At 57.8% G+C, this 25796-nt stretch overlaps 1 protein-coding gene across 5 annotated transcripts; it reads right to left on the bottom strand.

Annotated features, from left to right (window-relative positions):
• Positions 1–4005: 4005 nt before the first annotated feature.
• Positions 4006–25735, bottom strand: PNPLA6 (patatin like phospholipase domain containing 6). Of its 5 annotated transcripts, XM_058728852.1 has the most exons (35): positions 25615–25735; positions 24465–24533; positions 24314–24382; positions 23888–23975; positions 23634–23716; positions 23365–23462; positions 21199–21339; positions 20945–21104; positions 20512–20592; positions 20170–20298; positions 19687–19767; positions 19434–19596; positions 19157–19240; positions 18773–18882; positions 18480–18647; positions 18312–18389; positions 14177–14382; positions 13804–13935; positions 13601–13724; positions 13072–13185; positions 12766–12841; positions 10670–10813; positions 10396–10459; positions 9959–10127; positions 9596–9778; positions 9281–9399; positions 8931–9087; positions 8499–8615; positions 8342–8411; positions 7786–7902; positions 5913–6214; positions 4939–5055; positions 4632–4728; positions 4430–4539; positions 4006–4299 (listed from the first exon to the last, which is right to left on the bottom strand). In XM_058728852.1, the coding sequence occupies exons 2-35, from the start codon at positions 24465–24467 to the stop codon at positions 4225–4227; spliced, it is 4029 nt and encodes a 1342-aa protein (XP_058584835.1). In that variant the 5' UTR covers positions 24468–24533; positions 25615–25735; the 3' UTR covers positions 4006–4224. The 5 variants fall into 5 exon arrangements, with proteins under 5 accessions (XP_058584835.1, XP_058584832.1, XP_058584831.1 ...); XM_058728849.1 differs by lacking the exons at positions 7786–7902; positions 25615–25735 and adding an exon at positions 7989–8105 and having other exon boundaries at positions 24465–25531; XM_058728848.1 differs by lacking the exon at positions 25615–25735 and having other exon boundaries at positions 24465–25527.
• Positions 25736–25796: the final 61 nt, after the last annotated feature.

Below are 25796 nucleotides of genomic sequence, written 5' to 3'. Positions count from 1 at the left end.
AGCTCATTGTTATTGTTATTGCTGCTGATGGTGTTAGGTTGTGCTTAAAGGAAAGGGGAAACTATGTGGTCTCAGGGTGGGGTGCCAAGACTCCCAACAGAGTGGGAGACACCTCAAGCATCTTTGATTTATCTCCAGAAATTGGGTTCATTCAACAAGCACTTATTGAGCAGCTACTATGAGCCAGGAGCTCTTTTATGCAAAGTTTCCCCAGTGATGGAACTTCTATTCAAGCGTGTCTCATTCAGACAGATATACACAACTAAATAAACAAGTAAAACAACTGTGGATAGAGATTGTGATTTTGGGGCGCCTGGGTGGCTCAGTTGGTTGAGCGTCCAACTTTGGCTCAGGTCATGATCTCGCAGTTCGTGGGCTCAGGCCCTGTGTCAGGCTCTGTGCTGACAGCTCAGAGCCTGGAGCCTGCTTCAGATTCTGTGTCTCCCTCTCTCTCTGCCCCTTCCCCGCTCATGCTCTGTCTCTGTCTCTCAAAAATGAATAAACGTTAAAAAAATAAATAAATAAAAGCAAGGAAACAGGGCAGGCGGGGGTGGGAAAGCTACTTTAGACAGTAGCTTTAGACAGTCTGAAGGAGTGACATTTGAGAACAGACTTATTCAGCTACACAAAGAGTGAAAAGCAGAGGGCTTGAAGGCGGGAGAGTTTGAGAAAAAGAAAGAATGCTGGTGTAATTGGAACAGCATGGGTGAGGGTGGAGGGGAAGGCCATTAGGATGGAGATTTTGACAAGGGGCAAACTTGGACTGAATCTTCAGCTTAACGTGCCTCTTAAAACCTAGAGATTTGCTGAGGACAGCGATGTCACGGTCTTGGATGGGAAGGTAGAGACGGGGGACTTATCAGCACCTGGGACAGCTCTCTCGCTGTCCATGGTGCTGACACCCTGAGACCAGGTTCCCAATGGGGTACAGAAGATGAAGTTCCCTACCTTCGAGGCTCTGGTGTTCCAGATACGAATAGTCAGAATGTCAAAAATGACTAATTATTGAAGGTCTTCTATCGGATGAGCCCGTGTGCTTGGGCAAAATAACACCCGCCTCCTCCAAATATGCCTACACCCTAGTCCCCAGAACCTGTGAATGTCCCCCTACCTGACAAAAAGGACTCTGCAGAAGTGATTACACTGAGGATCTTGAGATGATCCTGGATTACCCACGTGGGCCTAATGTCATCACAAGCGTCTCTACAGGAGGGAGGCAGGAGGGTCAGAGTCAGGGAAGGAGATGGAGACTGGAAGCAGAGGTCAGAGTGATGCAACACAAGAAAGATGCAGCCAGCCACCTCTGGCTTCCAATGCGGCCACAAGCCAAGGAATGCAGGTGCCCCCAGAAGATGGAAAGGCAAGAAAACAGATTCTCCTCTAAGGCCTCCAGAAGGAATGCAGCCCCGCAAACACCTTGATTTTAGCTCAGAGAGACCCATTTTGAACTTATGAACTCCAGAACTGTAAAATAATAAACGCGTGTGGCTTTCAGCACCAAGTTTGTGATGATTAATTTCAGAAGCAGTAGGAAAATCATGTGAGCCAAAGCCCAGGAAAGACAGCTCTCTCCTTCACATAATCCAGGAATTGGCACAACAGAGAATTCGACTCCCTGACTGAAGGTTTGTGTCCCCTGCTCCAATTTGTATGTTGAAGTGGTGACCACCAATGTAATGGCATCAGATGGGGTCTCTGGGAGGTCACGAGGGTGGAGTCCTCATGAGTGGGATTGGCGAGTGCCCTTATAAGAGAAACCCCAGAGAGATCTCTCACCCTCTCTCTGCCAAACGAGGGTACGACAGGGAGTCGGCAGCCTGTAACCCAGAAAAGTCCTTCCCCAGAACCCAGCTATGTTGGCACCTTAATCTTTGACTTCAAAGACCCCAGAACTGGGAAATAAAGGTCTGTGTTGAAGGCCCCCAGCCTGTGGTACTTTGTTATGGTGGCCGCAGCAAAGCAATATACCTGGGGACGGTGGGGAGCTCCGGCCCAACTCCAGCTCGCCCTGGGTCCGCCTGGAAGAGGAGTGCTCTCCAAGCCCACAGAGTCACTGTTAGGGGGCTCGGCCCACCCCAGCTGTCCCTGGGCCACTTCAAGGCGAGGAAGGGAGCTTCAGATAAGTATCTAGAAGACAGTGTATACATGAGCCCCAGGGCTGTTCTCGCTCGGCACAGCCTCTCTCTGGACAACGTCATCGATCTCCATGTCATCAATCTCCACCACTGCCCTGGTGCTTCTGACTGGTCCCAGCACAAATCTCTCTTAAGTCCCCAACCCAAAGGTCCAGAGCCTCCACCATCTCCCTTCGGACGGCCCCTCAAGCTCCTCACACTGAACGTGGTCAGAACAGAGCCCAGAATGACCCCCTACTACTCCTGTTCCTTTCTCCACGTCCCATCTTGACAAAGAGGCCCCTCCCTGGTCACCTATGCCACGGTGCCCTCGTCCTCCTTGGCGTCCCCTGCGCCGTGCCCCCCGGTGTGCGTCAAACTCTGGATTCTGGCGAATTTTCTTGTGAATGTCTCGGACATTGTCCCTCCTTCCCCTCCCTGGGTCCGCTGCCCCAGTCATCTCTCCTCGGTCCCTTGCGAGCCATCCCCTTCTGGAGACACAGATCTGACTATTCCCCACTCAAAAACCTCCCAAGGCCGGTGTGTTGCTGGTGGGAAGGTCAAGTGGTATAGCCATCGTGAAGAAGAGTGTGGCAGTTCCTCAAAAAGTTAAACCGAGCATGACCGTATGACGCGGCAATGCCACTTCTGGGTCCACACTCAGCGGAAGTGAAAGCAGGGATATGTGTATGCCCGTGTTCATGGCACCGTTGCTCACAACGCCCCCAAGGTGGAAGCAGCCAGGAGCGTCCACTGACAGGTAAACAAATGAACAAGACGTGATCCATCCGTACAACGGAGTATCATTCAGTCTTAAAAAGGAAGGACGTTCTGATGCCTGCTACACGGATGATGCTTGAGGGCGTCATACTTAACGAAATAAGTCAGTCACACTGAAGGACAAATACTATCTGATTTCATTTATATGAGGTCCCTGGAGGAGTCAAACCCATAGAGACAGAAAGTAGCTGGTGGGTGCTGGGGCTGGGCGAGGGGGAGTTAGTGCTTAATTGGAGCGGAGTTTCAGTTTCGGGTGAGAAAGTTCTGGAGCGGGACGGTGGGGATGGCTGCACAACGGTGCCACCGAATTTTGCACTTAACGGCATGTGGTAAAGGCAGTGACTGGGAGCCCCCAAAAGGCCTTCAGCACACAGTAGGGGCGCCGGCTGGGAGCCTCGAGGGGCCCGGGCTCAGGCCCAGGCTAGAGCCCAGTAGGGACAGCTGTAGTGACAGTAGCAGTGGCATCTGATGGGGCACTTACTACCAGCGTCACTTCACAGGTAGAGCAGGTGAGGCTCAGAGTTTCAGCCACAAGCCTGAGGCCACCAGTAAGAAGCAAGCCTGGGGTTTCACACCAGGCAGTTTGGCTCCACAGTCTAGACACACCAAGACGGTGACTGAGAACCCTGGGGACAGGTCTCCGCGCACCGTCGGGACTGGCTCATTCTGTGCAGCCTCAGCTCAACACACAGTAGGGTCATGCCTGGGAGTCTCTGAAAGTTTGTGAGCTCCGTGCACGCGTGTGCGCCCACATGTGCCTGCGTATTTGCGTAGGGCATCCTTTGGGAGCCAGGCTCTGTTGCGCACCCAGTAGGCACACGTAGCACACAAAGCACGTACACACAGTAGGACCAGCCAAGGGCAGGGGGAAAATAAGGGGTGCCAGGGTGGGCACCCAAGAACACCTGTGATCCCTGGGGGTTGCCTGTGGCATTCGGAGGTCCTGTGAATTCTGAGAGCCCTCGGGGAAGCTGGGCCTGAGGCTGGGCAAGGGGGCAGCAGGGGCGGGGGCTGTGACAAGCTCAAGGCTGTCTAGGCCCCAGCTCCAGCCATCCCAGTCATGGAAGGTGGGGCGAGGTGCCCCCTGCACCCAAAGATGACATGAGGCCACTTCCAAGAGGGGAGGGTTTATTGGGAGTAACTGATCCAGGGTCCTCAGTGCGGTGCTGTCCCTCCCCTCGGGGGCAGGGCAGTCCAGTGTGTGCGCCCTGGGCGCTGGGATCAAGGGGGACCCAGGAGGGTCGCAGACATAGCAGCAGGCAGAGAGGGAATGAGCCACCCCCACAGGGCTCGCCCCCAGCCCAGCCCCAGGGGGACCCTCTTGAGGTCCTCAGGCATCCACAGCCGAGCTGGGAGGGTCCGGGGGCGGGCAGCGCCGGTGCCGGAGAATTGACTTCTCCTCCTCCTGAGGGGACAGGAGTGCCACACACACATATCAACATGTATCACAGAGCCCGGGATGCTGGTGCACGCCGCTCGGCATGCATCAGCCGTGTCACCCCACCTTGGGGAGGGCCTGGGCCACTTGTTCTCACCATCTCAGAAGCGGTGCTGGGGCTGGCGCCCTCGGGAGAGCCCCCTTCGTCCCGCGAGCAGTCAGGCCCTGCGTCTTCCTCATACTCTGTCAGGCAATCTGACTCTTCTCCTGGAATCAGGGAGCAAGGTGAGGTGTGGGACCAGGGGCCCACCAATCCCAGGCCCAGCCCCACCCTCCTAGGAGCGACCTGGGCCCCTCACCATCAGCACAGCCATCGGAAACGTAGCTCGTGGGGGGCTCAATCCGGGACACGATCTCTGCCAAGTCGGTGAAGCCAGAGCTGGGGAAGGCCAGAACCTGTGGAGTGCAGGTGTAAGTGAAGGTCTCGGGGCCTCTGCAGGATCCTGGAGCATCAGGGCCTGTGGTGTTTTGGGAGCCCGAAGATCCTAGGGGGAGTTCTCTGGTCTGAGGGTCTCAGCTAAATCCAAGGAGGTCTGTGGTCATCTGAGACGGGCTGGGGTAATCTAGTTTTAAGAGTGGCCCCACTGGGGTAGGTCACGGGCTTACATCCGCACGGCGGCTCTCATTGAGGTCAGCAGACCGCCGGTCCGTGAGCATCTTCTCAATGATGTCGCCCCTGCTCCAGCCCCCAAACACAGCCTTCCCGTACTGGTAGCCCACATCCTGCAGGAGGCAAGAAGGCTGAGGCCATGCCCGCAAACCCCACTCCCCTAACGGTCTTCTCTGCCTCACCTTCTCTCCTCAGCTCTGTTCTGTTGACCTTTCCTTGGCCTCTCAAGAGCCTGATGCTCTGGGGGAGCTGGCATTTGAGACTAAACCTATTTCAGAGCCAGCCATAGGTCACACACTTGTCCCCAAGCTTCTCATCCTGTGCTTGTCAGACATTACCAATCTCTCTATGTTCTTTCCCACTCAGCCCTGTGCAGTGTGCCAAGTACCAAATGGCCTGACATGATGTTGTGTAAGCTTATTTCAAGGTCTGCAAAAATGCAATACGTCTGTAGATATCACCATCTCTTGTGCTCGTGACAGACATCACCAATCCATCACGGCACACTTTCCTAGTGAGCCCAGAAAAGGGGTCAGACTCTTTTACTCAGGGCTCTGGTCAGCAGCTCCCAGTCAATTTCAGCTAGCATGGGCTAGGACATATTTTTCAGGTCAGTGGCAGGTGACATATGCACTGCTCCACACCTCTCCCATGCTTGTGGCAAACGTTACAAACTGACCAATGTTCTCATTCCCACCGATGCAGAAAATGGCTTTAGAAATCGCTAGACAGTGCTTCAGGCAGTGCAGCTGGCACATAATGGGAATCTTAGTTCTTACACGGCACATGCACAGCCACATTCCCTTGCCACACGCACTGCAGACATCACAAATCAATTACCGTTCTGTTCCTCACAGATCCCATTTGGGAACGGAGCCCTAGAATCCTTCCCCTCATGTTGCTCTGGGCTCTAAGTAGTAAAGCTCTGTCAGCCCACCATACAGGCACCATGCCGCTCCCACCCGCTCACATAGATCTGGTCGAACTTCCCGAAGTCCATGGTCTTGAAGCAGTCGATGGGCGGGCGCAGGTACTCGCAGTAGGAGCTGGACTTAACAACCTCCAGCTGCCGCACGCAGGACACGTAGGCCAGGCGAGACTGGATCTCAGCCATGTCTGGAACCTTGATCTTGTCTGTCCAGGGGTTTAGCCGCTTCCACAGCAGCCACCAGCCAGACAGGCTGTCCCCGTAGGTACTGAGGTCCGTCTCATCCTGGCTCCCCACATCGATGGCGATGACCGTCTTGGCACCCATGCTGCGGGCGATGTCCGCTGTGGGGCCGGGTGCGGTCAGCAGGTGGCTCCCCGCCAGAGCCCAGGGCAGGGAAGCTCAACCCAGTCCCACAAACACCATCATGCAAAAGGTCACACATGAAAAACCATGCAAACAACAAGCCGGTATGCAAAGGGCATTGGCATTGATGCCCATGACATTGAGGAGGTAGGGTCAGACAGTGGAGCTTTTAGGTCTGGGGAAGTGGGGCCAGAGGGGTGGAGAAAATGGAGGTACAGACAACGTCGCTGGGGAAGAAACACAAAGTCAGACACGTGGGTGGGGGGGGGGCAGAGGTGTGGAGGGAGTGATAAGGAGAGACAGGATGGTGAGGACACCAGGAAACAGAGAGGCAGGAAGATGGAGTCACAGAGGCTGGAAGACCAAGGGGCAAGAAAACAGACACGGAGACGCGAGGACATCAAACCACAAGGGAGAGACATGCAGAGATGCAGAGACAGCAACAGAGATTTTCTGGGCAGAGATATCAGAGATTCGGAGGGAGAGAGGATCTGGGGGGAGATCTGGGGCTGAGACGGGGACAGAGAACAATGAACAGGAACAAGGACGTTCAGAGAAACAGGACAGAGGGGTGAAGGGCGGGTGATGGCCTGGTGAGGAGGCCGGTGTGTCTGTGGGTCTGTGTTTCCACGTCCGTGTGTCCCACTGAGCATCCCCGAGTGGGTCTGGGAGGGCCTGGGGGGATGGGGACAGGGTCCTGCAGCCAGGAAAGATACCTGAGTCTCCATCAGACTTTGCCTGAGTCCCTCACGAGCTTGTTTGTGTGTCTCAGAACACGTGCCCACGTCCGTGCGCCTGCACGAGCCTGCACATGCCTGCCAGCCGTGTGTCTCCTGTGTGTGTGTGTGTGTGTGTGTGTGTGTGAGCACACACACCTCGGCGTGTGTCTACGTTCTGTGCACCCACCTGGACGGCCCTCGCAAGTCTCCTAGCGCCTGTGCACCTACGGATCTGTGCACACCTGCTCACGTGCGCGTGGCTGTTAGGCTGTGCGTCTGTGCAGAGCACCGATGGCGGGAGTTTGCCAACGTTTCCCGTAAGGGGCCACAGAGAAAACAACTCCGGCTCTGCAGCCACGTGGTCTCCGTCACAAGCGCGCGACCCTGCCAGGCGGCACGGGAGCGGCCACCAGACGGAGCGTGAACGAGTGGGCGTGGCTGTGTGATTTCATTTGCGAAATCAGGCCGGGGGCCGGATTCGCTGTCGTCTGCTGATCCCCCTGGCCTGCGGGGCCCGGGAGCGCGCGTGTACCTAGCCCACGCGTCTGTTCGTATGCGCTCACTTCCGGGTATGTGAGACGTCGAACTGCACAGCCGGCCGCCTGCCATCGGCGCGGGTGAGGTCAGCAGGTAAGTGCGAGAGCTTCACTCGGTCGCACGGGTGCCCGCCATCTGTGCGTGTGCGCTCGTGTGTGTCTGCGGCAGCGTGGAGGGACGGGCGTGCGAGGGCGTGGCCTCCCGGGCGCCTGTTTGTGTGCCTGCACGTGGGCCCACCTGCTCACGCGTGTGCTGCGCGCGCTTCTGCGTGTGAGCGAGGGGCAGCCACTTGCCTGGCAGGTTGTTGATGTAGCCGCCGTCCATGAGGAGGTGCCCGTCCTTCGGGTCGCACAGCGGGGGCAGGTAGCCCGACAGCGTCATGCTGGCGCGTACGTATCGCCACAGGGAGCCTGCCCGGCGGGACACACAGACACAGACACGCACAGACACGCTCAGACACGCTCGGAGGCCCGGCCAGCCCGGTGGGCTCGCTGACCTGGCACGTTGTTGACGTAGCACCCGTCCACCAGCAGGTGCCCGTCCTTGGGGTCGCAGAGTGGGGGCAGGTAGGGACAGTAGGAGGCGCTGGCCCGGACGTAACGCCACACGCAGCCTGCGGGGACGGCGGTGAGGGGGTGAGGAGCCTGACTAGCCTTCCAGCCCCCCACCCCTGAGGACAAACATACCTGGGGCCTCCGGGGCATTAGCGGGTGGTGGTTAGTGCTCGGCCCTCAGGCCGGGGCGGACGGTCACTCATGTTAACAACGTCCCAGATGCTCAGCTGCCCTCCCTGCACCCCCTCCCGACACGGCCACAGAGGTTGTCGTGGGGCTGGCTGGGGGCACTCACCATCTTTGTGGACGCGCATGGCTGAGGCGGTGATGTCCGTGGTCACGTTGAAGTACGGCAGCCACAGGTCCTGTGGGGACAGGGACCAGGGTGGCAGAGGAGTGGGGGCTCCCGCAGGGAGCATCAGGGGCAGGGCAGGCAAGGGAGGAGGGCACACCTCGATCTGCTTGTCTTGGAAGACGCGGTGAATGCCGCGGTTGAAGGCCGACCCGGTGAACATGGAGGTGACGGGGTACGTGAGGTCCAGCACCGGCTCCACCACCGAAGTCATGTTCTAGGGGCAAGGAGGCCAGTGGGGGTCAAACGGGAGTCGCGCGGGGTCACTAACAAGGGGGTCACAGAGGGTCCTGATTGGCTCCAGCTGGGGGCCGGGTCACTAACCAGGAGGTCACAAGGTCCTGGAGGAATCCGCTATTGGGGTCCAAGTGGGGTTCACAAATTAAGTCAGGAAAAGGGCAGAAAGGGCTCAGGAACCCTTTGGGGTCAGGTTTCAGGGTGCTCCTCCTGCGGTGGGTGGGGATGGGACTGTCCCCCCCCCTCCCTCCCCCCTCCCCTCCTCCCTCCCCGCCTCCTCCCCCCCAACACACACCTTGGCCCACTCCCGGGCCCGCTGCTTAGTGCGGCTGGCGCTTCGCTCCTCAGCGTACAGGGCACCGATGAAGGAGCCGATGGACGTGCCACCCACCAGGTCGACAGGGACCCCTGCCTCCTCCAATGCCTTCAGCACGCCGATGTGTGAGCAGCCCCTGCAAAGGGGAGAAAACCCAGGGACTCCCTGGATATCTCCCACCCCCGCCCCCCCACCAAGGACTCTCCTTCTCCCATCTCCCCAGGCAACCAACAAGCGCCAGCCCCATCCCTATAGGAGGGCTCCCAGGGAACAAGCCCCACCCCCCAGGCACCGCAACCCCACCCTTCAGGACAAGCCCCACCCCTCACCTGGCACCGCCCCCGCCCAGCACCAGGGCGATGGTGTTGCCTGTGAGCACCCGCGCCAGGCGGGAAAAGTCGCTGTGCCGGTCCGCGCGCCTCGAGAAAACCTTCTCATAGAGCTCGTGCTGGGATGCAGGGGGCGGGGGGCGCGGGGGAGAGAGAGGCGACGCATGAGGATGGGGTGCAGGAGGCGGTACCTGAGCCTCCGCGCCACCGCTCCGCCCCCACAGCCCCTAGGCCCCGCCCCTAGGGTGCTCCACACCCCTCCCCCCCCGCCCCCTCCCGCCTCCCGCGGGGCCCCTCTCCAAGTGCAGCCCTCACCAACTTGGCTGGGCTGCGGCGAGAGAAGAGGCGGCGTGGACAGCGCAGATGCAAGTGCCCCGAGCACCAGCTCCGCATGTTGAGCCACTCGACCGTCCGCGTGGGGCCCGCGCCCTCCTCCCGGTGCAGCAGCACCAGCTGCTTGAGGGCGCGCACCGCCGTGTTCTCCAGCATCTGCTCCAGCTGTGGGGTAGCAGAGGGTGGAAGTCACTGATCGTGGGTCATTTCCTCCCCGCCGCCCCCCCCCCCCCCCCCGCCTCCCCCGGCTGAGCTTGGATCCCCGCTCGCCTAGCCCCACGGTGAGGGTGTGCGGGGCCCGGCGCAGGCACGGGAGGGCAGGGTCACTGTGTGCGGTCTCCGGACCTGGCCAAGAGTGGGCTCCTGGTCACCCAGGCCCACGATGAGGATGCAGTCGGCCTGGCGTAGGCAGCGCACAGTCCAGGGTGTCAGTGACGCGTCAGTCTGGTACAGCACTATGCGGTGGGCATCCTCCTGCTGCGCCAGCCACCCTGACAGCCGGAACTCTTGGATGCTGGGACAGGGGTTGGGGGTGAGCCATCCTGGGGGCTGGTCAGGGGTCCCACACCTCCCGGAAACCATGCAGCTCCATTCCGGGTTGGACGGTTGGAGGGGATCTTAGACCCCTGGTCCGCGCCCTCCAGGGGCGATTCAATCCACGGGCTCCCATTGACCGGAGGATGGGGCGCATGCTCCTTGGTTCACAGCCCACAACTCAACTAGAATTGAAAGAATTCTGGGCTTCAAGTCCATCCCCACGTCCTCAAACCCCAAACACATACCTATCCAGGGCAGAAGCCCCTAGGCGGGCCCGGATGATGTCACTGTTGAGGAGAAGCGTTGGACCTGGGGATGGGTGTGGTTGAAGTTAGGAATCCAGGCCAAGAGAGAGGGGTGCAGGGTTGCGGGGAGTGGTGGGGGGGCAGGGAGGCTCTCCTATAAGAGAATACCCCCCCTCCACTCCCGGGTCCACCCCACCCTCACTGGCCAATGCTCCGCCCACGTGCGCCCCGCCCCGCCCAATGGCCTCTAGCCACGCCCCTTTCCCCGACTGACCAATCGCTTGCAGAGCATGCTGCAGCTCCAGGGTGAAGGCCACCATGGGCACCTCAGCGCACACCGGCAGGACCGCCACGGTTGCCAAGTTGCTGGCTGGGTTGGTAAGTTCCGAGTGAGGGGGGACGCCGAGTCCCGAGCCTGCTGAGTCCCGAGTAAAGATTTGTTGTGCAATCGTGTCCGGAGGGTAGACCTGTCTCCTCCTCCTCCTCAGAAATCCCGGGCCCTCATCCCCTAGCTGAGGCCTGGTGAAGCCACAGCAAAGGTAACGGCTTCGGTCCTGGTCCCGCAGCCTCACCCCGTCCCCCGTCTTGATAAGACCTACCCATGTGAACTTCGATTTGGGGCCTAATCTCCTCAACAGGATCCATCACATAACTCTACATTATGTGTCTGCATGGACGGATCCGTGCTCCCACCCCATTCTGGCCTTGGTGCCTCTGTCCACTGAAGGGACTTAAACGCAAAACTAGGCAGAAACATCCACTTGCTTCTCAGTTTCTCCACTAACCTCCTACACCAAGTCATGAACCCCTCTCTCTTGCCTGGAGCTCTCACTGCCTCCTCCCCTCCAGATGCTTCCCAGTCTTAATAAGCTTAAATGCCCCTCCCAGGCTCCAGGCCCCGGCCTCCATTTCTCCCGCTGGCTCCCTTTCATCCGTGAAGCGGTCCAAAGCCCCCAAATCCCGTGTGGGTCTTCCTAGTTCCCCTCCAGGCCCTATCTAATTTGTCAAGTCTCAGCTCATCATCCTCAGAAAGGCCGCCCTCCCTCCGCTAGTCACATTCCATCAAGACCTTTTGTTTTCTTCACTGTATGTATCAGCTTGTGACGTCAGGCCTTTTCTTTGTGTTTTTCAAATACCTCGCTTGTGGGGCGCCTGGTTGGCTCAGTCAGTTAAGCCTCGGCTGTGGCTCAGGTCATGATCTCCCGGTTGGTGAGTTTGAGCCCCGCATCGGGCTCTGTGCTGACAGCTCAAGAGCCTGGAGCCTGCCTCGGACTCTGTCTCTCTCTCTTTCTGTCCCTACCCTGCTCAAACTCTCTCTCTAAATTAATTAATTAATTAATTAATTAAACATTAAAATACCTCGCTTGTCGAGCTGTAAGCCCTTTTAGAAGCTTTGTCTGCCTATGCACTCTCCCCCGTCCCGTGCCCAGCACAGTGCCTAGGACGTTAGATGCTCCCTGGAAAACTTTTCTGTATTTCATCAACAGAGAGACTCTCAGGGGTCTGAAATCTTGACGTTTCTGCCCCTGCGATTGCCCCAGAATTGTGACAAGGGTGGACGGATGGCCTGATGGAAGTGAATGGGCATTTGTATACATGGGCCAAGACAGGGGAAAAAATGTCAGGAAAGACCCTGGGTGTGGGGGCGGTTCTTAGCCAAGGGTCACCACTGCCCATCCCCCATCCAGGCATCAAGGCCGAAGGGGCCTAATAAGACCCTGGGGATAAAGAAGGGCAGGTGTAGAGGTTGCTGGGCTGATCAGGGTCGGCTTGCCCTCACAGAGAATCTCAGCCCCATACTCCCACATGCCTGTTACCCGACTCCATTCCCCGAAGGACCCTAACTCAAGGAACCACACCTCCCAGCAAACGCTGGAACAGAGAACCACACCTTCCAGCTTGCCCGTCACTTCAGAAGCCACTCCCCAACAAGACCCTTGACCCCACCCCCCACCCCGACGGACTTCATTTCCCAGCATACTCCTTTAAGGACTCCCTCTACAGTGGGCTCAAGATATGGTCCCTAGCCCGCCCCGTAGGCCTGGACACCCACAACCCAGCTTGCCACTAAAGACTCTGCCCTTCAGCACTGCCGACACTTTAGATTCCATTAAAAGCATGGCCGGGGGTCTAGGTCTCCGTTTCCGGCCTGCCCAGGAACCCGAACTCCATCCCCCTCCCCGCCCCCACAGCAGGCACCGGAAATCCATCAGATTCCCCCCCCCCCCCCCCGCTTCAAGCCCCACCCAGAGCGTGGTTTCTACGCCCGACTCCAACTCCCAGCATGCCCAGGGCTTAGGGCTCCCTCTCCCTGCGTGTTCTAGGCTTATGACTACATCCCCCAGCATTCCCGGGGATGCCGGCTCTCACCCGGGAAGGGTCCTTGCAGCTGCTGCAAATTCCCCAAAATTTTCTGGCTTAGCAGGTGGATGAGGCGGGTTACGACCTGGGCGTGGGAAACCGGCGTTCCAGTAAGACGAGAGGGGCAACTTTTCCCTCCTCCTACTCGGTTGCCTGCGTACCCCTTACCCGGGCCCCGCCCCCAAAGAGCCCTGCTCTTACTGGGGGGGTTTCCACCGCCTCCCTAGGGCTCTATCCCCCCCCCCCCATTAGGCCCTGCCCCCTCGGGCCCTCCCCTCCATTAAGGAGACCAGCCCGCACAGCACCCAGCAGCACCTGCGGGTATCGACGTTTGATGTGGCCCAGGGTGCCCTCGGGGAGTTTGGCCAGCTCCGTGTCGCGCACCGCGTGCACCGTCGTGGCACGAGGCTGTCGTGTCAGCGCCTCCACCTGGGGGACCGCGTGCGTGACCAGGGCTGCTTGAGCCGGGAGGTCCCGGGTAGGAAAGGGGAAGCCGACCGTGGCTGCAGAGAGGAGGCGGTCCGGCCCTACCCCGACGGTCCCCCGATATGGGATGGAAGATCAGGCCCCACGACTCATTAGAACGTCGGGGAGAGGGACCCATGCGGCAGGGGTCGGCGGGGGGTGGGGGGGTTGTCTCCTCTTCTGATAGAAGTCTGGGGAGGAGACCCATGAAGACTCCCCACCCCAAGAAGTCGCCCCCCTCCTCCCGCCCACGGAAGGGAGCCGCCATCACCGTCCCATCAGACTACCTGGGACGCCGTGTTTTGTTGGGAGGAGCGAGACGGGGGGGGGGGGGGGGGGGGGGCTTACAGAGTTCGGAGGGCGGTAGGTGGGCGCTTACCACACCAATGAGGTCGCCGCGGCCGTACTCGCCCACCAGCTCCTTCTTGCCGCTGCCGCGCTGGATGACGCTGCGCAGCCGCCCATTGAGCACGATGTAGGTGCAGTCGGAGCGGTCGCCCTGCCTGGGGTGGGGAGCGGGTGAGACGGGGTGGGGGCTGCCACGGGGTGGGGGCTGCGTCCTAGGCAAGGCCTGAGCTGCACCTGTACAAAGCGCGTCCCGCCTCCACCGCCGTCCAGTCGATGGCAAAGTCCATCTGGCGCACGAAGGGCGACATCCTCGCGGCCACCGTGTGCGCGGCGCTCAGCACCACACTGGGCTGTGCACGCATGATCCTACAGGGGACAGTGGGGGGTGCGTGAGCCGGGGGAGGGGAGCTGGAAGGGAATGTCCTTGGGAAGTGGAGAGGGCCCGTGATGGCCTGGTGGTGGGAGCAGAAGGGCTCAAAGCTGTCTGGGGAAAGGCACCGGGCGGCGAGGGGGGGGGGGGGGGGGGCTCTGCCCCAGCACAATGGGGTCAAGTCGGGCCCTCCAAGTGCCACTCCCACCCCAACACTGGGGGGGCCTCCCGCCATACTCATAGAAGTCAGACTTAGAGATCCTCAGGAAGGTGCAGTCTCGCTGGGCTCTCAGTGTGAAGATAAGGGGCTCCCCGGTGAGCACCGCCAGCTGACCCACCAGCTCTCCGGGTTGTGCCACGAACAGGCACACGTCCTCCGCCTTGTCGATCATGCGCTGATACACGTGCAGGCAGCCCCACAGCACAAAGTGCAGGCTCACATCCTGGGGGGCAGAGGCAGAGATGGGCACGGGGGCAACACTCCCACCCTCAACTCAGCTCAGTGCACCCCGAGGAAAAGTTAAGGAAGGAAAAGTTAAAGGAGGGAGGAAACGCTCTGCAGCGCTCTGAGCTGCACAACATATCTAATTTCCATTGGGCACCCATGGTAGCCATTAGTAACGGATTAACAAAATCTGAGACCAGATTAAGGCCCATAAATTCTTTTTTGAAGATTTCTTAAAAAAAAGTTTACTTATTTTGAGAGCGAGAGCGTGCACAGTCAGGGAAGAGGCAGAGAGAGTGGGAGAGAGAATCCCAAGCAGGTTCCTTGCTGTCAGCACGGAGCTCAATACCCACAGACCATGAGACCATGAGATCATGACCTGAGCTGAAATCAAGAGTCGGGCTCTTAACTGACTGAGCCACCCAGGCACCCATGAGATTTTTTTTTTTTTAAGTAATCTCTATGCCCAACACAGGGTTCAACTCATGATCCTGAGATCAAGAGTCCCATGCTCAACCGACTGAGCCAGCCAGGTGCCCCAAGCTCCGTAAATTCTCTCCAACATAGCCGGCAAGAGGCTACAAGGGCTATGGAAGGGGGTGGCATGGCTGAGCTTAAACCCTCTGAGTTTATGCAGAGCAACTAGTTAGCCCATGGAAGAATAAATCTGGACCCTTACCTCACACCATATAGAAATGGATCAAAAGACATGGAGGTAAAAGGTAAAACTGTAAAACTCATAGAAGCAAATATAGGGCTCAGTCTTTGTGACTCTGAATTTGGTGGGGAATCCTTAGATATGACACCAAAAATATGAGCAACAACACAAACTTGATAAGTTGGACTTAATCAAAATGAAAAACTCTGAGTTTCAAAGGACACTGATTCAAGAAACTGAAAGGACAACCCAGAGACTGGGAGAAAATACTTGCAAATCCCGTATCTGCTAAGGGTCTTGTATCTGGAATACATAAAGAATTCTTACAACTCAATAACAAAAAGACAGATGACTCAATTTTAAAAAATGGTCAAAGTCTCAGAATAGACACTTCCCCAAAGAAGGTAGACAAATGGCCAATAAGCACATGAGAAGATGATCAAAATCATCGATCACTAGGGAAATTCAAATCAAAACCATGAGGGGCACCTGGGTGGCTCAGTTGGTTGACTGTCTGATTCTTGATTCCAGCTCAGGTCATGATCCTGGAGTCGTGGGATCAAGTCCCGCATTGGGCTCTGAGCTAAGCATGGAGCCTGCTTGAGATGCTCTCTCCCTCTGCCCGTCTCCCAGTCGTTCGTGCACGTGCTCTCTCCCAACACAAAAAACACAACCACGAGATGCTGCTGCACGCACTGGGATGACTAGAATCAAAATGTGTTAGAGAGGATGCAGAGAAACTACAACTGTCACCCACTGCTGGTGGGAAGGTAAAAACAGAGCAGCCGCTTTGGAAAACAGTCTGGCAAAAGTTAAAAGCAGTCTACGGGGCGCCTGGGGTGGCTCAGTCGGTTAAGCGTCCGACTCTTGATTTCGGCTCAGGTCATGATCTCACAGTTCGTGAGTTTGAGCACCGTGTGGGGCTCCGAGCTGACAGCCTGCCCAGGGTTCTCTCTCTCTGCCCCCACCCTGCTTGTGTGCTCGCTCTCAAAATAAATTTTAAAAAGAAAGTCATTAAAAAATTTTATAGTGTTGATCGGCGCACAACTCTGTGAATATACTAAAAACCACAGGCTTCTCTTTAAATGCATGAATTGCATAGTATGTGAATTAGATGCCAAAAAAACTATCCCCAAATATGTATAAATATATATATACGTATATACACACACACACATATATATACATACACACATATACACACACACACACACACACACACACACACACACACACACACATATATATCTCCTTTGCTCCCAGTTCCCTTGTTCCACTGCATCTCCTTTTGTTTCCTAGAGGTCAAATATCCTATTTCCACCACAGGACATTTGCACAAGTTTTCCCTCTGCCTAGAAAGCTCTTTTCTGCCCCTTGCCCATAATTAATTCCTCCCCCTCCTTCCTCCTTAGCTGGAGGTTACTTCCTCAGAGGTGCTACCCTGCCTAAGCCAGATTTTGTAAAGGCAAAAACATCTTTTATGTGTATGCACTAAGCACATGATTTTACAAGAACTGGTGTAATTCTTTTGAACGCAAGGTCTGTCAGAACTGTGGGTTTTCCCAAGGGCAGGGGCCTTACTGGTATCTCCTGCCTCTACAGTCCCAGGACACACACACACCTGCTGGAACCCTCTAAGAGAATTTCCAGATTCGGTTTGGGATATGAATGGGGGTTGCTAAATTAATCTGCCATTTTGTCATCAGATTGGGAAGCAAGTCTCTTCACTGCAGGACTTCTCAGAGCCTTGAATATGCTAATAGAGCTTCCACAAAGGGATTCAATAGCCAACATTCCAGGAACCTGTTTGAGCACAGATCCCTTGTTTGTAAGTAATACAGGTGTTCCAAGAAGCACACTTTGGGCAATACCTGTGTAAAGCAGAGTTTCATAACCTCAGGACTGGATAAATCTGCTGGGGGGTGGGGGGGGACTGTCCTGTGCATTCTTGCATGTCTGGCCTTCACCCACTAGATGCCAGTAGCACCCTCCCAAGACAATAAAAAATGTCACAACACTGGCAAATGTCCCTTGGGGGGTAAAACTGCCCCCATTTGCAAACCAGTGGTATGAATTTCTGGAGGGAGAGAGACACAGCAGATTAACATCCCTGACAAAGTTCTGAAGAGCCCCCCCCACCCCCACCCCCAGGAGCCTCGCATGGTTGTAGATCATTCTGGTCCATTAGCAGGCCATCTGGGACTGGGTTGAGCCCCCTGGTCTCGCAGATAAGCAGCGCCCAGGGGCCCCCCACAAGAGCTGCGGTGTTACCACACTTCCTCAGCCCCAGATGGCGAAAGCCGCACCCAATTTCCTCTGTAGAAAGGAGCCCAACCTTGCAATGAGCAGCTCGGGGCATCTGCTCAACCAACAGATCAAGTGATAGAACAGTATCTCAGCCGGTAGCAGGTGGGCCACACCCAAATCCACACCCCCCTCCCCAAGCCTGGGGCCCCCCTGGCCCTCCCCTGAAGTGGGGTTGCAGTCTCAGTGCCTGAGTCCTGTCACACCCCCCCCTCCAATCTCCCCATGAGCTGCTCCGCCCCCTCCCCTGGGCCTGTCACCCTTGAACACCTCAGGTTCAGAACTATTCTTTATCCCTCATGACAATTCTAGCAGGTAATTACCATTATCACCCCATTCTGTGGATGAGGAAGCGGAGAACTTTTCCGATGACATGCCCAAAGTCACAGAGGGAGTCAGGGCAGAGTCTGATTGCAACTCTGGCCCCCTCAGTCCAGAACCCTCCTCCTCCTCCTCCTCCTGGCTTCTGGACTGTGAAATCATGACTAGGCCTCAGTTTCCCCATGTGCACACCAGAGGGACTCCTGCGATACGCTTTCCTACACTTGCTGGGTGCTACCAGGAAGCACTGAAATCCAGCTCCAGGGGCTGGTTCACGGCCTCTGGGTCCAGATTCTGATCCACACACACTTATCGCACACCCACCCCAGCAGGGGCCCAGGACGAGAGGCACGCAGGATGTGAGCGCATACTGAGGAACGGAAAGGTCAGAAAATACAAGTCACAGGAGAGGCCGGGGCAGGTAAGAGAGATCTAGGGGTCGGGGGTCCTATGATAAAAGGTTCAAGGGTTGGAGAAGAAAGGTCGATAGGTCCAGAGGACATAGGGATCAGGGTCACAGCACCTAAAATCAGCGGCGGAAATCACATACTCGGGGATCTTCATACAGGGTCAAAGGGCAAGGATCAAGGGTCAGAAAGAGGTCTGGGGTCAGAGCTGCATTCGAGACCAGGAGTTAGCCTCACCTGGTCCCCCTGGCGGGCGATGACGGTGCCAGCTTTGGCATGATGGAGCAGGACCCGGCTGTTGAGGAGGGAGGGGTCCTGGAGGGAAAGCGGGGTTGAGATGGGCCTGTCCGGCACCCCCCCGCCGACCCTCCACCTCACGTGCCCCAGGACCCCACAGCCGCCCACCTCGATCCGCATCAGTTTGGCCAGCTCCCGCTTCGCCGCCTCAAAGATGCTGCTTGTCTGGCGTCCCTGGTAGGGCCCGAAGGGGCAACCCCCCGTGGCCAACTCCTCCTCACAGAAGCTGTGCTCACAGGCACCCGCTGGCTGCTCCCGGGGCTCCTGAGTGGGGGTCTGCATGGGACAGGGCCTGTGACCTCCGTGCTCCCACCTGACCTCCTCCCGAGGACGCCATCGTGCACCAGGCTGGGGTCCCGGGAGGGTGCTGGGGCGAGGTGGGGGAGAGGGCAAGGCCTCACCCGAGCGGGAGCCGCCTGGGGCCCCCCTGAAGCCTCTTCCTGCAGGGACACGGAGATCCGGCCACGCTCATACGCCATGTCAAAGTCCGAACGGGGGCCACCCTGCAAGCCTGCCGTGAGCAGGAGGCATTTTACAAAAACAACAAAGACGCGAGTGACCACACTTGACTTACGTGCCGAATCCCGTCTCTGTGCAGACAGGACTACTCCGTGACCGCTCCCTGCCGCAGAATCCTTCTTAACCACCTCAGTGATTACCCGCCAAAAAGCCACGCGAGTGCTGCCAGTATTCCCACTTCACAGATGGGGAAAATCAAGACCGGGACCCCTACATTCAACCCAGAAGCCTGATGGCCTCCCCCACTCCCCTCCGGCGCCCCAAACCTGAGATGTCCACTGGCAGGGAGATGCAGCGACTCAGCAGCGGGGCGGAGGGGGCCTCCAGGGAGGTGGGCTTCACCGGGTCCCCTGCGAGAGACACGTGTTCAGGCTCCGGCCCCTCAGAGCCACCACGCCTGAAGCTCGGATGACGCGGTAGGGAACTAGGAAAGCGATTCCGATGGCTCCCTGAGGCTAGGGATCCCTAGGGGACCGGACAGGAGTCAGACCTGGGTACCCAGCTAAGGGGTCCCCGGGAGAGGGCTGGGGTCCTCTGGGATACCTGCAGGTCCAGGCAGCGGGGCCCCAGTGGGGTCAGGTGGCCGGCCGGGAGTCTCCCTTGGCTCCTCAGTGGCGGAGGCACTGACTACCCGCTTGGAGCCACGCACGGGGCTGGTGCGGGTTGGGAGGCCAGGGCTGGGGAAGAGGCGCAGGGGCTGGATCTCCTGGGGACAGAGAGCACCCTGGTGGTACCACCTGGGAGGCACGCGTCCCACCCCCAGCCCCGTGTTCCCTGTGCTCCCGGCACAACTCACGTGGCTGAAGAGCTCATTGGTCAGACCCAGGTAGTTGTGGAGCGCCAGGAAGGTAACCCGCTGCAGCCTCACCATGATAATCTGCAGGGGCGTGGTCGGAGGGGGCGGGGCCGGGGAGAAAACTGGAGGTGAGACACTGCGGGGGGGGGGGGGGGGGGGGGGGGGAGGGACGACACAAGAGCTGGATAACAGGAAGGCTGGGAGGAAGCGTTACGGGGCTGGAGTGGAGGGAAGGTTCAGGTCGGCTCAGCAGTGAGGGGCTGACCCGGGGCAGAGGGCCAGCCGGGGAGAAACCCACAATCAGGTGGCAGAAGATGGGGGGGAGCAGGTGTGGAGACAGCTGGAGGGAGGGGACAGGGCCCCCGTGGAGCTCTGCCTGCTCAGGGCCCATAGCACAGCTCGAGCACCTGTTGGCTGCTGAGTCCCAGCCCACAGGTGCCCGTGGCGGCCGGGTAGGTGGAGGGAGGCAGAGGGCCCGCTGACCTGCACCACCCGCACCAAGCTCTCGGGGTACTTGGTGAACACAGCAGAGAAGGCCTCCACTGGCAGCCGCAGCACCGTGGAGTCTCGGGCCGCCCGGGCGGACACAGTGCGCTGGGGGTGCTGGTGGCCCTGGGGGCGCAGGGGAACGAGGAGACTCAAGATCAGGGGCTATGAGCCCCCTTCCCGCTCCCCCAGTCCTTCCCAACGCCAGTGCCTTGAGAACACTGGCGGCACCCGAGGGAACTATCGGAGATTGGCGTCCCTGAGATGACCCTCTCCAAACCAGCCCTCCGACTTTGTCCTCACAGCCAGCCTCCTCGCCCCCCAAGATCGACCACTCACGGTGATGACGTCCAGGATGCTCAGGAGGCTGTTGACACTGTCCCCAGGGACCACTTCCTTCACCACACACTCCTTCCCGTCCTGAGACACCGAGAGGGGAGTGGGGGGCTGACCACGGCTGTCCCCACCCTGCCAACAGGCATTCCACCTCCTGACCACACCCCTGGCTCTCGACCTCACCACCCAGTGATCACTGACATCCCGATCCCGGCACCCACCAAGTCTTTGACCAGCATCCATTTCCTAGGCATCACTAACTGTGACTGCTGACGATGTAGACCACCCCGACAGCTTTGGGCATTCATTCCCAACTCCTGCCCGCACATCTCAGAAGACTACCACCCTGCTGACTGACAGCAATGGCCATCCCGATAACCAGTGCCCATTGCCCCTGCCCATCTCCCTCTGGTGCCCCCTTGGGTGGTCCACTCACAGGCCCTGGCAGACAGAGCTCCAGCAGCCCATCCTGCACCACATAGATACTGGCATCTGGCTGGCCTGGCCGGAAGACGTAGTCACCCTGGCTGAGCCGCTGGAAGACCATGTGTCGGCAGAGCTCCAGGAAGAGCGGCTTCTCGAAGTGGCCCAGCACCCTGTTGGATGGGGGAGGGAGGAGGAGGAGCAGGAATGCAGGAGGTCAGGTGAGCCCCCAGCTCTGCAGCCCCCCGCCTGCACCCCAACACTGACCGGACATTCTTGAGCATGTAGAGCACCTCGGAGGGCAGGTGGGAGTTAGCCAGGTCACCCTCCGTCAAGTCAGCTTCAAGCACCGCGGGCGGGGGCTCCTTCCGTTGCAGTGTTGGGGCCTCTTTTTGGATGCGCAGGATCCTGGTGGGAAGAGAAGGGTGTAGGGGGAGGGTAGGGAGAGGGCTCGGGCAGACCTGAGACTCCACACAGCCTTTCCCCCAAATCACAAAAGACAGGGATCAGCAAACTCTGGCCTACTACCCACTTGTGTAAATAAAGTTTTATTGGCACACACGCAATTCACGTTCATTTATGTTCGTTCACATATTACCTGCGGCTACTTCCGCTCAACAGCTAAGCTGAGTAATTGTAACGATCGTATGACCTGTAAGGCCTAAAATGTTTACTGATCTGATCCCTCACAAAATGAATTTGCTGATTACTCCTTCACTAATTGTAAGCTTCTGAGATGGAACCTATAGTTAGGCAGATCCCTGACGTAAGATATGGGCTGCCCCCAAAAATAGCACCTCTGTTCACCATGGGACCCTGAGACCATCTTTCTCAGCACAGACTAGACCCTGACATAATCTCTCTAATGCAAACAGATCTCTGGGGTGGCTTCCATCATATGAGGAGACCCCCGGTACGACTGTTTGGTTTTTTTTTTTTAATTATTTTTTAACGTTTATTTATTTATTTATTTATTTATTTATTTACTTATTTTTAACGTTTATTTATTTTTGAGACAGAGAGAGACAGAGCATGAACGGGGGAGGGTCAGAGAGAGAGGGAGACACAGAATCTGAAACAGGCTCCAGGCTCTGAGCGGTCAGCACAGAGCCCGACGCGGGGCTCGAACTCACATACCGCGAGATCGTGACCTGAGCCGAAGTCGGACGCTTAACCGACTGAGCCACCCAGGCACCCCCCGGTACAACTGTTTTGATCTTTGCAAAGATCCCTGAGCTAGCCCTTATGCCCAGATATCAAGAACCCTGAGATGACGCCTTTGATGGTCACAACGACTCCTGAAATAGGTCTCATCATGTGTGGAGAGTACAGATATAGCTCCTCTGCTAACCATAGACCTGGGAGAACCCTTCCTGGCAAGGCACAGTTACTACTGAGATGATCCCTCCCCTGGTCACAAGACTCCTGACATAGACCCTTTAGTATGACCAGACCCCTGAATTAAACTCCATGATACAGAGAAATCCAGACATGGCTCCTTTTCTGATCAGAGAGATCTTGGGCTAGCCCGTACCCAGTTCACAGAGAGCTGAGATAGCCCTCTGAAGGTCATGACATCAGTGTAGCTCCTTAAGGGTACGCACACACTGAGACCACCCCCGCGACATAAACACACACGAGATATAAACTCTCAACTGACCACAGAGAATCTAAAGCTACCCATGCTTCTCAAGTCCTAAAAAGCTGTGTGATAACACAACTGTTGATCATGAACAGCCCTGGGATGACACCCTCAAAACAGACCTTCAGGTATATTCCATGATGTCAGGAAACTGACCCCAGAGCCAGCTTCCAACTTAGAAAGATCCCTGGGAGGGCCTTTCTCACAGACTCTGAGATAGCCCTTTGCTGATGACATGGGCCCCTCACATGCCCTCCTATGCTTCTTAAAGCAAGAAGATTCTTGAAATAACTCCTGGCGGTACAGAAATGCTTAAGACAGCCTCCTTAGTGTGGGAAGAACTCTAAGGCAGGTAACATAGAAAGATGCTTTTTGACGGAGAGAAATTGCAGAGATACCCCCAGAACGCAAAAGCTAGAGACAGTCCCTCCAGCAGGTCACAGAAACACCTGAGTGAACCCCAATGAATCACTTCTTGGGTGGGGAGACCCATGAACTAGCCCACAGGGCAAACCAAGAGACAGACCCCTACGTGTATTATAAAGTGTCTGAGATATGGGCTGGCGGTAACGGGCTCACGGACACCCCTGTGGTAGGGGAACATAGCTGAGAGAGCCCTCGGGGCACAGAGACACCACAGACAGCCTGTCTGGTGTGGGAGAGTTCTGAGATAGCCCCTCTGAGTCTGTGGGGTTCAAAGAACCCTTAGATAGTCCCTTTGCTGTGGGCTGATTACTCAAAAGGTCCCTGAGATGGTCCCCCAGCGCCAGGTACACCCAGTACAGCCTTACTTCTTGGCAATGTTGAGCATCTTAAGTTTCTTCTTCATGCGTGGCCGGGAAGTGGTGGAGACCGAAGCATCCACCAGGGAGGAAGTGGATTGTGACACCTAGGAGAATTAAGGATGGGGGATGGGTGAACTGCCAGTTCAGACCTAAGGGGAGAAGGGACCAGATCCAGAGACGCTTACTCAAGGAGGGCGGGCTTACTAAGAGGTGCAAGGGGGAAAGGGTAGAACCTTTGTGTGGTCGGCAAGGACCCCAGGAGGTCCTAGACTCACCTTCCGCATAATCTTCCGACCATAGAAAAGCACTTTGTCCCTCTTCCGGAATCGATACCTGGGACCATCCGGGGCTGGAGTCTCTGGGGATAAGTGGGGAGAGAAGCACTCTGAGCTCCGCGCAGACTCCACGCGACCAGAGATGAGGACCCTGCCCGGAGACTCCTGTAAGTCCCATCTCTACTGCCTCAGGACCCCGGACATTTCAGCTCCCTACGCCGCAGCCTCCCCGGAGGGGCCCTCCGGGTCCTCACTCTGCACTCGCAGTCTCCGCACCAGCAGGAGGATGAATACGGCAGTGACCAGCACCGCGACTCCAGCCCCAATCATCACGCCCAGCACCTGCGGGATGAAGGGCACTGGCTGCGCATCGCATATCCGGCCTGCCGAGCCCTCCACGGAGGCCGGGACGCCCCCGTCCCCATCCCACTCCGCCAAGTCCCCGGCCCCCGAGGAGGTCACAGACGGCCCGTGACTCGATGCCCCCATCTGCAGAATGGGCCGGCGCTGCTCCCTCCCCGGGGGCGCAACTCTTTTCCGGCGGCTCCGCGGCCCGCGGTGCACGCCGGGAAACGTAGTTCCGCCAGAACAGGCGTAACCAAGGTCTCACGGGACCGCGATGAGCGCTGAGCATTTCGGGAATTGTAGTTCCCGCAGCGCCACACCTCCCCAACCCTTACCATTCCGGTTTGCAGCGGAGCCTCCATCAGTTGCTTCAGACTGGGAGGCAGGTCTGGTAGCCCTGAGTCCTAGGGAATACGAAGTAGGAGGAACCGGTGCAAGTCGCCGCTCTGGGCCCCCCTCTCCCCTGCCGCAAGCCCTGCTCCTTACCATGAGCCTTGCCCCTTTCGTACGGGCCACCTGGATGGCGTTGCTGGCCAGAGGACAGCTGGAGGGGCACTGAAGAGCAGAGAAGTGGTGCAGGTGGACCTCGAGTCCCGGGCTAGGGAGTGGGGGGAGGGGGGGTCCCTGGTTCCCCGCCTGGCTCCCGTCACCCATACGGTGGGCCGGCAGACGCCCCAGCGGTAGAGCCCCACCCTGGGGCTAAAGGGCAGCCTGCCAGACACCCAGTCAGCAGCCACTGCACGGGCGCCAAGAGGACCGACTTCCTCCCGCAAGTGGCCCCTTCCTGTCTTCTTCCCTGCGGGATTGATCAATTCTGACCCAGCAGACGCAAGGCCGCACCCCCCTGCGAAGGCTGGATGGACCTTCCCAGGGAAACTGGGGTCTTCAAGCCATGGGGGTCGAGGAGATGACTGGCTTCTGACCTAAACCTGCCCCTCGGGAAACCCACAGGCCGGGGCGCTGGGAGTGCTGCCGGCAAACTACCACACAAGGGATCCTGGGGTGATGTCGAGGTCTCGGAAGGATCCCGAGATGCTCGGAGTGGGGCGGGGTCACAAGGTGTTCCTGGCTGATGTTGGAGCTTTACTGTCACGCATTAATAAAGTTATGGGGTCTCTGACAGTGTGGAGCATCACTGGAACTTTGGGAACGATGCTGGCGCCATTACTGAGACGAAACCAGGGATGCTGGAATTACCGGGGGTCACTGTAAAGTTGCCTAGATTCCCAGGAATACAGGACTGTTACTGGGGAAACTGGGAGCTGGATGGGCACGTCCCAGCGGTCGTTTGAGCTAGAGAACCGGCCTCGGGATGAACGCTGGAATACTACTGGGGCTTTTCTGAGGGAATGAGAATGTTTCTAGCACGGCTGGAGTACTAACGGAAACTTGGGGGAGTCACTGGGCCCTTTAGAGACTACATGGAAAATTTACGGAGAACTAGGGCCCTTTCACCCTAGCGCACGCCCAGCTACCCGCGTGGAAACACCTGCCGGGAACTGGGGGAGGAGGGGGATGGGAACATAAGAGAGCCTGGGACTACCAGAAATCGGAGGACAGATCTTAGGAAAACCAAGGTCTCGCTAACGATCCCGGAAGGGACGCGTCTGCGGGGGCGACGAAAACCCGGACTCACCCAGGGGGCCGCAGCCAGGCTCCACTCTGCGCCAACACCGGTAGCTTTCCGCCCGGCGCCGCAGGCGCGGCCCCTTTAAATTATTCACCACAGGGCGCCCCGCAGCCCCGCCCCCCACCAAGGGTCCACTGTCTGGCGCAGCCCGTTACGCTATTTGGCGACGCCTTAAAGGGACCGAGACC

This window comes from Neofelis nebulosa, chromosome 4 (genome assembly GCF_028018385.1).
Source record: "Neofelis nebulosa isolate mNeoNeb1 chromosome 4, mNeoNeb1.pri, whole genome shotgun sequence".
Taxonomy (NCBI): Eukaryota; Metazoa; Chordata; class Mammalia; order Carnivora; family Felidae; genus Neofelis; species Neofelis nebulosa.
Note: the sequence above shows the minus strand (reverse complement) of the source record. Positions and strands in the feature narration are given on the sequence as shown.